We start from the raw sequence: 13,191 nt of genomic DNA on the forward strand, positions 1-13,191 counted from the left end.
CAGGTTTGAGTTTCAGCTCATGAAAGTATTCTTATACTACGTCTGATTCCTGCTTCTATTCGAATACCATTGCTCTGACCTCCTTGCCAAGAACACCCTTAATTCCCAGCCTCCTCACGTATAACTCTCACATCTGTTATCTTCTCGTTTAACGCTTGCATTCTTTCTGGGACAATCCTGTGTGTTCCAGGGGCACTTGGACCTGCTCACCACCCAGGCTTTCATGGTATGACTTCACTTTAAACAGTAATCTGACTTCCTTGATAGCCCCTAGAAGCACAGACCCAATTATTGCCATCCTAATAATTTCAACTTGCTTAATACCCAAATCCCTCAAGTCTTTATATTCTGCTTGATTATAAAAAAATATGAATTAGGTTCCTGATATCTTCTTTCCACATCAAAGTACATTTTAATCCTTTAATTTGAGCTCTAAAGAATGATCACTGTGTTTGAACAGAAGAGTCATGCTACTGTATGTTTGTGGCTTGACCTACTTTTATGTTTGGGAATTAATTTATCAAAATAGCGTAACTTTGGCTTTCAGAACTTCCTATGTGAAACAAAGACAAAAGACAGATAGGAAGTCTTCACACATGTGGTTAAAAAATACCCTAGGAAAAAGTAATCTGTGTGAGGACAAGTGTCAGGGTTGCCATCGTGGGAAATAATCAGTAGTTGGTTACTTTCATCCTGTAGCAAACCCCAAAAATGTTTAACAAAGAAAAAGTGGAAAGTTTCAGTTATTTCACTCTTATTAAGTTCTTTTAAATGCAGAAGGAAAAACTATGAATCGAAATGGTTAATACAGACATTACAAATTTAATACTGAAAAGCTAAATTCGTTCTTTATACTACAAAGGTTTTCCCTAAATAAATCTTTACTGTAATAGCCACAGAACTGGCCATATTCCTACTTAAGTGTTTTCTGTTTGTTAAAATCACCTCCCAATTCTCTTAAAATACCTACTTTACTATCCAGGATTCTTAGTATTAATCTTTTATATTAAAACACTACAAAAGCCTAGGAATACATTTTATTCCAAGGTAGGCTTGTCTCCTACCTTTTTAAAATGTCTCCAACTCTTTCAGGTCTTACACCTATATACCCGTGCCTCAGTTAAAGAACTTCCCATTGAGTTGTAATCTGCATTTATAAAATCCCCATTCCTCTCTCTACTTTCACAGAAGTAAAGATGCATACTATTCTAAGATTAAGGAATAATGTATTCCTTTAGTATAAAAGAAAGTTTTGACATAATTCATGCCATTTAACATATTTTGATATGCAATATGGACCAAACACTTATTCGATACATATGTAAACATTCTTACACACTTGAGTCAAATTTAACCATAACTTACTTAGTAGCTTATTTTGAAAAATACATTAAGATGCATTATTATCAAACAATTCCTTAAGAGTTTATACAAATACATAGAGTAAGAGAATACAGAGCCCTGTACAGCACTGAGGGTTGAGTTCACTTATTCTAGAAGCTTTTATTTGGATGCTTACCGTGTGCCAGTGTACACTAGGTGCTAGATCTAGATTTATCTGATGGCATCTGCCCCAATGTAATTACTCCACTTCCTTTCTCCTTCTTCCCTTCTCAAAAACAAAACACTTTGAGAATTGGTACCATTTCGTTACGAGGCAATTCTAGTGACTCAATCTCTCCATAACATCTTTCATCGATATCTTAGCTGTTGTGTTCTTCTAAGTGTCAGGAGAAAGTAACAAATTATTACCCAAGGCTTAAATGAGGCACAGATAAATCTAACTTAACAAGTAAAAACATTATTTTGTCAAAATGTGCTTCCTTAGATCAGGGAGGTAATGTTGTAGATGTGGAAATAGATACCTACAAAGAGAAATTAATCTCTTTTATATTGATTATAGAATTTAATATTTGTCTAATGTTCTTTTTCAAAGCCCTTGGGTTTGTTCTATTATATTATTCACTTCTCTATAATTTTCAAATTAATAGTAAAATAATTTTTCAATGTGTAATATGTAAAAAGTGAAGGAAACAAAACTCCCCTGCAATTTCTGTAACCAGAGAAAACAATAATCAACATACTGTTACAGATCCTTCCGTTTGTCATCCATTAACTTTTTGTTTTGACTTTCTGTGCATTTCCTGGATTACTTTTACATGCATGCATTTACCTCACACCTTCAAGTAGCAATTTCCTGGCCTCTCCCCTGAAATTTCTAGGCTCCTCTAGACATTTACCTGGCACCTCTAAAACATCTCCAAACATAAATTCAAAATTTTCCTTCTTTCTTCTTGAGTTTTCTAGTTTGTCAATTCTTGACTCTCTTCTTTTTCTCCCTCACACACTACATTGGTCACCAGCTACTGCTGATTCTGTGAACAAAATCTCTCCTTAGGTGCCCCTTCTCCTCTGCCCCAGTCTCCAACCAGCACAACTTGCCTTCAGGCTCAGCTCCATTCACTGTCCTTGGATTTATCATCTTAAAATAGAGTTAATGATGCTTCCTCAATGGCAATCACTGACACAGGATAAAGTCCAAATCCTTAATGTGGCTGACAAGATCCTCCCATTTTGGCATCATCTCTCCTCCCCAGACTAGAGCCACCAAAAGAACTTCAACTGGGATTACTTTCGACTTGAGGTCTAACGCTCCACCTAGTGGTGCAGGACAACATGCTGGGGTGGGGACCTAGGGAATATGCCAGGTCAGCCAATGAGATCAAGCAAACCTGCCAACACGGGTGTTTGTCAGCTTCAGTCAGATGTGAAAAGGGACAAGGAACCCCAGGGTTCAGTGGCCCACGTAGCAATTTTCTATAAGCACTAGATTCTCCTGAGGAAATGCCCCAAACTCTCAAACCAGTTGTTATTACAGCCATTCTTGAGAGAAGATGAAAAGCTATGATGGCATCTCTTTACTTACTGTCACCAAATAAAATCACAGGATAATTCCGACCCAACTACTACACTGTCACCTATAACCTTCCAGAATTTTCATGAAACTCAAACAAATCAAAGTATTCATTCATCTCTGTATTAATTCATCCATTAAATGCACATTTAAAGAGCACCTATAATGCAGATCCTACCCAAAGCTAAATAACCCAGGGTCCTAGCCATGACAGCCTGTAAAGACAGAAGCAGATAAATAAATCCATGATGACAATGCAGAAGGGACATCTAACTGGTACAGGGACAGGAAGGGCCTCCTGGAAAAGCGATGACTGAGGTGATTTTGTGAAGTCAAGTGAGAGTTGTTAAGTAAAGAGTAAAGTGAAGGGTATTGTCACAGACTCAAAACTTTACACATGCAACAGAGTGCAGTCCTTTAAAAAGCTATCCTAATGCAGTACCTGCAGTTAGTACAGCCTCATGAGAAAAGAAAACTCAACGTACAGGATCCACCAGCCGCTATCAGGGAAACCCTCCAGAACAAACTGTCTCCACTTTAACATGCTTCGAAAGCAACAGCATTTAAAGTAAGGATGAAAAAAGATGACATTTTAAACTGTGCAACTGTAAAAACCACACATTTTCAAACGTCCAATGTGTACAAATCCTATGTAAAAGATGTGAAATGCAATTTTCCTTACTCCTCTTTCCCTTTTAGCAAGCAAGGGATAATGCCCAACACTTTAAATTTTAAAAGGAATGTTATTAATCACACAGAAGTCTCTTTCAAATAGGTTGACTTTTTTTTTTAATAAAATGCTGAATGGCTTCAGATTAAAGGCATCCACGAAGCTATGTACTACATGACACAATCACAGGAAACCACTAGAATGCTACAAACCACAGGCTTTCTGCTGCAGATACCTCTTCTGCCTCGGCTGGAGCGATGTCAGCAAAACCACACTTATACCCATCCCAGTGGCACCCCTTTTATCTTTGATCAGCACTAGGAGAAAAGGTATGTTAGACACAGAGACAAGATCTGTCTCCTGGTAACTTTGGCATTAACTGGGCCAGGTCTGGGGCCGTGGGGAACAAGTCCTTGCTACCAGCCCACGTTCCACATTCTGTAATGCAGTTTACTCTCAGAGACTTCCTCAGTCTTCTCCCTCTGAGCCTAGCAATCTTGAGCATTCTGTACCCTGGATGACACGTCAAGGTTCAACTCCTGGTTCCCTTTCTCTGCCTTCTCTTTTGAACATACTCCAGGCCTGCACGTGACAGGAGCAGTAGGGATGAGATGGACAGTCCAAGCAGAGCAGACTATCACCTCCGTCATGCCGGACATGCCACCTGTGCTAATGCAGCTTCGGATGCAGGGTCTAACCTCAGAAACCTATCGCACTGTGGACTCATTTTAAGGTCCCCCTTAACTATAGTTCCAAAGTCATCATCATCATTGTCATCTTTTTTTTTTTTTAAACTAATGGATGCTAGGCCACGTCCTATTGTCCATTTCTTATTGCCCAGCTGATACCACACAGGGCAGGCCATTTCTATCAACACTGTTAGGTATACGCCTATATACAGTAAGAAAAATACTTCTCATATAGGGAAAGTGACCATTCAATAAATGTTTATGAGCACAAGCTAGGTGCTAGGCACTGTGTTACATGCTGGGAACATAAAATTAAACAAGACACACCAACATTATTTCATTGTCATTCCCTTTATATAAGATCACGTATATAATACAAGGGCTGGCGGCACATGGCAGCTGCTCAGTAAACTGTTACTATTATTACTATCATCATCAGTTACAAATCATGATCTTTTAAAAATTATTAGATTTTTAAAATGAAAATGCTGCAGAATGGCCACTGATACTCACCAATACTATAATATCTCTTGAGCTCTGTACGCCTGATCTCCTTTAACTGACTACTTTTTCTCTTTTTTTTCTCATCAGTTACATATTCCTCTTCCACAGCAACGTTGCACTTGTCTTGTTCTAAAATGACTGTATTAGGAACTTCTTTTCCAGTGTGAGTCCTTGTAGCCATAGCTGAGGCTGCTTCTGCATTTTGTTTGGCTTGCTTTTTCTTTTTCAATCTAGGAATGAGGAGGAAAAAAAGGGAAAAACATTGGATAAATGATTTGCTAGGAAAAATTATATTAATTTCATGCAACTGGGCTTTAAGAAACTAATTAGCTGATATTGAAAACACTTTCTTTATATTATCATCAATTATACTTTCCTGTTTTTTTTCTTTTCTAATCACTTAAAAATTCTTATGTGGAGATCTGTGGCCTTTCCTCAATTTTATATCCTCAGTACTTACATCTCAAAAAATGACTGGGAAATGCTTTAGTCCTGAGGAAAAACTAGACTCTCTGTAGGCTACAAAATGTTGAATATTTTTTATCAAGATACACAGCTACCCTGCTTTAAAGACATGTTTTTTGGTGAGTTACATTTTTTTTTTTAAAGAAGTGTTGCTGATTTCAAGGGTACCTTCAGACTGATGGGCAAGCACATTTATAAAAACAAATCTTGTATAATTGGCTCACACACTGAGTATAAAGGTTTGGCAAGGTGTGAACTGGTTCAGGTCTGAGTAATTCTTTTCCTTTATACGTATGATCGTGGTACTGAAGAGGCAGCCATATTTCCTGAGATAGAAAATGCCATAATGACAATATAGTTACTATGATTACCAACATAACTGCTGACAGATACATTAGTTAACATACTTGATGTTTTTAATTCTTCACTCCTGAGTCAAAGATATTTAAGAGAGGAAGTTTATCATACATAATTCATCATAATCCAATAACTCAAAATATTTTCCAATTGATGTATCACTCCAATTAATTGATGTGTCAGTCTATACTCACTAAGCTTTTTAAGAACGTTTTTACCTTCCCAGAATGCAAAGAATAAGGGCCTTGGCCTCGACTATATGTGGCAGTCTGCCCACATAAATATTTTAAAATTAGGATCCTTCCCTTCCACTCCCCACCACCTTCCATTTAGGCAGTCAGCTTTCTCTCACACATCTATTTCCTTTGCTCTCTTGAGCATCCATCCAATTTGATGTTGGGCAATGGATAAGGACAGGTTTGGGGAGAAAAAGGAGATAACCATTAAATAAACAAATAAACATACATACATATAAACAAACAAGTAGGACTGTACAGGGACTAATATTTGATTTTATGCTGCGTTACTCTCTGATGATGGACAAATCAATTAAACAATCTAAAGAGATCCCTCACTGAGGTTTAACTATCTAACAGGGTCTTTTATTAGGATCAATTGAAATAATACGTCAACAACAGAACACACACAAACAGAAACAGAAACAGTAGAATATACCCAAATACAGTCATCTGATGACATGAGAACTAAGCATGGTAAGATATATAACACACTTAGCTTTGAGATAAAGCCCCACGTTCTAACAAAACACTTCAACTAGGCTGTTAGTCACTGAACACTCAGCATCCAAGTTCTTAGATTTTCATTGGCTAATAAATGAGTACACAACCTAGGAGAAAAGACTGCTGGAGGAAAAATCATAGTTGAATATATTCCCCCAGCTCTTAGTTTTGCTACCTCTTTATGTTTACTTGTCAAAAACCAAACAAAACCATAAACTAAACAAAACAGGAAACTCGTAAAAAGGCATTACATCCTTGTAAACACATTTTTATTTTCTACTCTCAGATTTTAAACTGTTTTTTTTTCCCTCCCTGGTAAAAGACTAAGTGGCTCTTTGCAAAACTGAGTCAGATAATGCTCCTTTAAAATAATTTCTCTCTCGACCACGATTTCTGCATGAGGCTGAAATGAACATGCAGTAACCTACGTATCACACAGAGACCAGCCCTTTGCTTCGGGAGGTCTATGCAGAGCACGGATTGCTACATCCAGACGACATGCTGATCTTGTCCTGACGTACTGGTTTAAGGAAAACATGCTGGTGATGAACTTTACTGCCCACTTCCAACAGTGATTCCTTCCCGGGAGGAGAGAAGAGAGCTCAAAAATTCGTTCTGAGCAGCCTGAGAGATGTTGTTGCTTCTTAATCTTCTGAATTTTTCCACTGTAAGTTGATTTAAATGTCCTCATTTCACTGTCCCCACAATAATTAAACGCACTCAGACTTAGGGCACATGTTCTGATGAACAGTAGCACTGTTTGGGACATCTCATTAAAGACTGATTTTCACACGTGGAAATAACAAAACGGGACACACTGTGACACACTGTTTCTTTCACTTTTCCCCTTTTCCACACAGTTATTGTCCTCACATATAGCCAAACATCGTGGTTATTTCAGAAAAAAAAATGCTAGAAAACAGCAATGCCAAGCTTGTTTAACAGCAGAGTAGAATTTAACACTTCAGTAATTTTACAATCACCCACATCTTTTGTTTTGACTAGAGAATCATGAGAATTTGTTTCTCTGGAGGTTATCAATATGAGTGGAACATGCTGATCTTGTAACTGGAAATCAGGCTGGAGTTCTGGAAGCCTGCTGTAAAATCCTCCCTCAAAGCATGGAAATACATTTCTGACACCTTTTCTAAGGGGGAGTAACTGCCAATCTGATGAATGTGGTATAGTCAGTGCTCTTCAAACATTCTTTTTTAGGGCTTTTATCTCTTGGGCCTTCCCTTCTGTTCTCTAAGTCAATCTCTATCATTGTAAGACAGTCTCACAGAAGGGTTTGTTATCACTAAATTAAGGCAAACTGAAAACAAAAAGTTATACAGGAAAATAAACTCCCCTTGTTTCACCTAAGCTTTTTTAATGACCCCAAATGTACATATTTTATATGGTGAACTAAAAAATACGTGGCAAATCATCTTAACAGGTGAGTGACTGAAAATAATAAGACATATTTAACATTTGATTGCTATGATGGCAAAAAAACAAAAACCAAAAAAACCCCTGTGGGGAGAGGTGCTTATTTAAAAAAAAAAAAAAAAAACCTTTGTGATGCTACATTTGCCTTTCTTTAAAATAGATCACATTACATAAAACAAGTGTTTATTGCTCAGTCTCCTCTCACAAGTCCCGTCAGTTCTATTTCCTAAACCTCTTGGTCTCAAATTTATCTTCTCTTCTTGATCTCTGTTCCCATGGAATCATTTCAGGCTTTCATCATCTCTCTGACTGGACTGTTTTTTCCCCAATAAAATTGATTATTCTTATAATACATATTAATGCTAGAAAATCTGGAAAATGCAGAAAAGTAAAAGAATAACACTCAAATCAAATGAAATGCCAACACTAAAGAAGGAATCACTGTTTGGGGGAGACAATGCGAAGGTAGGGCCATTACACTATCCAGACCTCCCCCAAGGGCAGAAGAATGAGACAATGATTCACCATCATGAGTCTGGGCTTCTTCTAGGTACCTTTCCACAAAGGAATACTAAAGGGCTTGCTTTAGAGTCTCTTGGCTCTTAACATGTTAACATCATGTGTACTTGTAAGACACACGTGTTTTTCCCTACTCGTATCTGACCCAGAGTTAGCAGACTGAAGAAACCAATAAGGTTACACAGATAAAGAAAGCATTTTTTAGTAATTGAATGCAAATTGTTTTGCTCTGAGGCTTTTTCCTTTACTAAAGGAAGTCAGTTCAGAGCACGGGCAGCTATCAAAGCCAGCGCCTGGAACAAGTTCCTTCCAGGGGGTTCCTCTGTTGCTTGCTGACCTCCAGTGGAGCGCACGGAATGGAGGGAGAAGAATTTCATTAACATTAGAGGGAAAGCTTCACGAGGGCAGGGATTTGCCTAGGTTTTGTTAAATGCCATACTCCCAGGGCCTAAGCATGTTAATAATAGCTATTTGATAAATACTTCCTAGATGAAGAAATGGATAAATGAGGCCACGCTCTAACTTGGTTGAGATCTGCTCCTCTACAAGCATGCCATTCCACAGCTTTCTCTAATTTGCATTATGTTCTCAAAAATAAACTCCCATCTCCTCATTTAGATAATTAAAAATAAAATATATTAGCCACATATAATTTAAAATGTATTAAACTATAGACTTCCTTCATTACTATCAAATTAGTGGTTCTCTATGACTCTGTCCTTAATTCCACAATTGGAGGTCAATGTGTTTATATACAAAGTGCCACTGACATAAATTGTTTAATATGGTAGCCACTAACTAGCCACTTGTGGTTATTAAATTTAATAAAAATTAAATAAAAATGTAAAATACAGTTTTCCAGTTGCAAGAGCCATATTTTAAGAACTTAACAGACTCATGTGCTGGTGGGTTCTGTACTGAACAACACACGTACAGAACACTTCTGTCATCACAGAAAGTACAGGACAGTGCTGACCGACAGCTATTGAGTCAACAGCCCTATTAGCCAGAGACTAGAGGGAAGAGTGAAGGTAGAAATCATTTAATATTTAAAGCCTACTGAGTATGTGCATAGAATATGTCTATAAGGGTACACAAAAATTTTGGTTAAGTGAGTTTCCAGTAAAAGTAAGGTAGTCACTGGGGGTAAAGAGAGAGTAAGAAACATTACTTTTCACTGAGTTCTCTTTTGTATATTTTGGATTTTACACCATGTACAATAGCTAGTCCAAAAAAAGAAAATGTTTTTAAGTATTTAGTCTTTGAAGTCTCCTTCCTATAATAATTTAACACATATATTGTCAGATTTTAAAAACTTTAAAAAAGATTATCATGAAAAGCTTGAAAGGGCTTTCTTCTAACAACAACTACTAATGAACCAGGCTCTGTGCTACGTCCTTTACAAACATTATCCTAACCTCACAAAAAGCCAAGGAGGGAGGCAGTCTTATCTCCATGTTACAGATAAGAGAAGGAAGGCTGAGAAAAACTAGGGCCGCTTCCCAAGGTCACGGGCTTAGTGAAGTTTCGGAGTGGGAATTCACAACGGCCACACCACGAGGCCTCCGGGACCTCTCCTGCAAGTGCTCTAGGGCATGTAGGCATATCGTGACTCTAAAATAAAATCCACTGGGCTTTGGGGATTCTCACAGCTCTCTGGGGGATGATGGTTTGGCAGTCTAGTGGGCTTCAGTGGAAAACATACTCACAGGAAGGAAAGAGGTAGGTTCTGGGCTTGGCTGTGCCCGTAATCAGTTGTGACCTTCTATGGAAATACGGTAAACTCTCTAGGACTTCTAAGGTAAACAAAAGCAAGAGGCTGACATGATTTTCAAGGTCCTGCCTAGTTTTAACAGTTGGCTGAGAGTAGAAAATGTGCTAAAGCTATTTTAAGGTTAAAAAAAAATCTTTTAAATCCAAACCGAACCTTCCTAAGAGTCTGCACTTTCCTGTGCTCCCTCACATCTGATTTCATCTTCCTTCCACTAAAGAGTTTTAAGCCCTGCGAAAGTCCAGAGGCCAAGACAGAACACCCTTCAGACACCAAAAACAAACAAACAAACCAAAAAAAAAAAAAACCCCAAAAAACAGCAAAGAAGCTCTGCTCTACAATTTGGAGCTAGTAGCTCCATGAAGAAAACTAGAAAGTGTCAAAACTGACCAGCCATGGAGGCAATATAACCTTTTTATTTGTCTTAGTCTTTTTTCAGTTTTTTCATTTTTAAATTTTCTTATGCATATTCCCTTGGTGTCTCATTTCATCCAGTTACAGGTGAAGAGGGGATGAGATGTGGTCTGTGAAGTCCAGAGAACATACTAATGAACAAGAGGAAGTCACGGAGAATTAAACATTACTTCAATGTAAGTTTCTATCAGAACAATCAATAATAGAACCAGCTGCTTCACAAAGACATGACCTCCCCATCACTGGAAGTATCCAAGCAGGTCAGGTCCAAGCTGGGACCTCTCAAATCACATGCAATTGCCCTACGTATTTTTTTATTGGGATATAATTGACATGTATTATATTAGTTTCAGGTGTACAAACAACATAATGACTCAATATATACATATTTTGTGAAATGATCAACACAATAAGTCTAGTTAACATTCACCACCACATATAGTTACAAATTTTTCTCTCTTGTGATGAGAACTTTTAAGATCTACTCTCTTACTAACTTTCAAATATACAACACACATGAATGATAGTCACCATGCTGTACGTTACATCCCTGGAACTTATTTTATAGCTGAAATGTACACCTTTTGACCACCTTCACCCATTTTGCCCACCCCCTCAACTCAGTCTTAAGACAAATATTTCTCCCCAAAAATTGCCTCTGTAGGGAAATCAGAGTACTAAGATAAAAGATGGAGATGTAATATTGTTTCATTAAAAATGTTATACAACAATATTATAGCATGCATTTAATTTTGTGGAATAAAACAAAAAATAAAGTAAAACCCTCCAAGACCAACAACTAGTCCATTTAGCTACATATGTACTTAGGTTTAGATACACAGGTACAGTTAAAGGGTTGGTCAGTGGAGAAGAAGGGCAACTTTCATGTCACATTTGTGTAAGCTGGTGTTGTTGAATTTTTTGTACAGTTAAGGACACATGCAACTTTTGTAATTATATGGCAAACACATTTAAAAAAATTAAACACCTGCAGCTATGGCCACATTTCGCTCAGCCTTGCTCAGGGGTTCATTCCTTCTCCTAAGTCCAGCCATCAACAGGGAACGAATGCCCTGCAGCCCCAACGCCCCTCTGTATCAAGGCAGAGCTGGTCTGTCGCCCTCAGGGGACCTCCTCTTAGTTCTTGTCCTTGGCTGGTCCACTGCAACCTTGTCACTGCACTATTCTGACCTTCAGAGTCTAAGCTGTTTTTTCCTGGTTGCCTACACCTGACTCGTGCCATTTCCAGACTCAGGGAGACGGGGCATTGCCACGGAATAAGCTCAGCCTGTGGGCCAGAAACATCTATGTTTGCATCCTCATTATTCCTTATTAGGTATGCACCCCTGGGCAAGTTCCTAAATCTCAACCTCAGGTTCCTTGTCTGTGAAAGGGAAATAATGGCCTCAGGTGGCTTTTTTGATGATTAAACTAAGTAGTGTACAGAAGGCTTACTTGTACTATTAAACACGAGCTCTGCCTGGTTCCCAGTTAAGAGCTCAATACCCCAACGTTACTACTCGGTTGTGCCACTGCTGTTGTCGTTACTCGGGGATTCCTCAGGATCCAAGAAAATACAACTCAGAAGGTATCTGAGAGGTTCTAGACATTCTTCTTCTCATTGTGCATAAACATTAATTTTAGTTAACTCTGCTGTGAATGTAGTCACCAGCACAAAGCTATTTATTATTTCTAGAAGAACATCATTTCTGATATTCCACTTTATTTTGTGATTTCACAAATGCAAGGTCAGTTTTCAGTTCCCTCTGCAAATTCCCAACTGGGATAAATGCCAAATAAAATCAAACTTCACGTCAGAGGCGGGGGGGCGGGGGGAAATCATTGAAAAATGAAACAAAACACTCACCTAACGAAAATTCTCTCTTGGAATTATAATCAAATAAAACCTAAAAGTTCAGGTGCAATCCCTGGAAAAATCTGTAGATGTACCTGATTCCAGTGCTACCTTTTGAAATGTGCGTTCATTTTTTCACTTGGTCTAATTTTGGTAATGAAATCCCCACCTACCTCCAAGAGAATTCATCAGTTCAAATGGAAATACCCTGGGGTTCCAAAGAACAAATGCAGTTAGAAAAAGAGATCCTTTGGCTTTGAGCTCAATACATCCATACAGGTGAACACACATACACGTGACAGAACTTCCCCTGGCCTCAACAAATGACTGCTTTCTAATAAAGACTGCTACAAAGAATGCCAATCGGGGACAAACCACAAAATCTCCCCTTTTCTGTGCTGTTCTAACAGTGATGGAATCAGCAGCTCTTAAGGGACTCTGGTGATCAAAGTGCAGGTGCCAGGAGTGGACGTAAACAGTCACACTTTCAGAGCAGCCTTGGGGTGGGTTCATAATGGAGACTTCAGAGAACCTTATATGCTCCCCCCCAGTACCAGGATCACAATGGCACTGCCGCAAGATGCATGCATACTGTGTAGAATGTTTGCCTTGTATTTATGAAACAAGACTGGCTTTTGTTGCATATATGGATTGCCCGTGTGGGAGCCTGGTTCCCTTTTCTAAAAATCAGGATGCTGAGCCACAGCCTAAAAGAGTTACAGGGAAACCGACAGCACTAACAATGGTGATCCACGCCTCAGCGAGACTGAGGAAGGGAACCAGAAAAGGGAACTTGCTCTGGGAGATAAGAGAACTGTGTTGTGCTAAGAGTAAAGTCCCGTAAATACAGTATTTAAATATT

At 38.4% G+C, this 13,191-nt stretch overlaps 1 protein-coding gene across 6 annotated transcripts in view; it reads right to left on the bottom strand.

Annotated features, from left to right (window-relative positions):
* The window catches only part of NCOA7 (nuclear receptor coactivator 7), a 130,396-nt gene that overhangs the window by 65,702 nt on the left and 51,503 nt on the right, over nt 1–13,191 (bottom strand). For all 6 annotated transcript variants that reach the window (XM_031456270.2, XM_031456269.2, XM_031456273.2 and 3 more), the window contains exon 3: nt 4,787–5,007. In XM_031456270.2, the coding sequence (XP_031312130.1) occupies nt 4,787–5,007 (221 nt within the window). The remainder of the gene's footprint in view (nt 1–4,786; nt 5,008–13,191) is intronic.

This window comes from Camelus dromedarius, chromosome 6 (genome assembly GCF_036321535.1).
Source record: "Camelus dromedarius isolate mCamDro1 chromosome 6, mCamDro1.pat, whole genome shotgun sequence".
NCBI lineage: Eukaryota > Metazoa > Chordata > Mammalia > Artiodactyla > Camelidae > Camelus > Camelus dromedarius.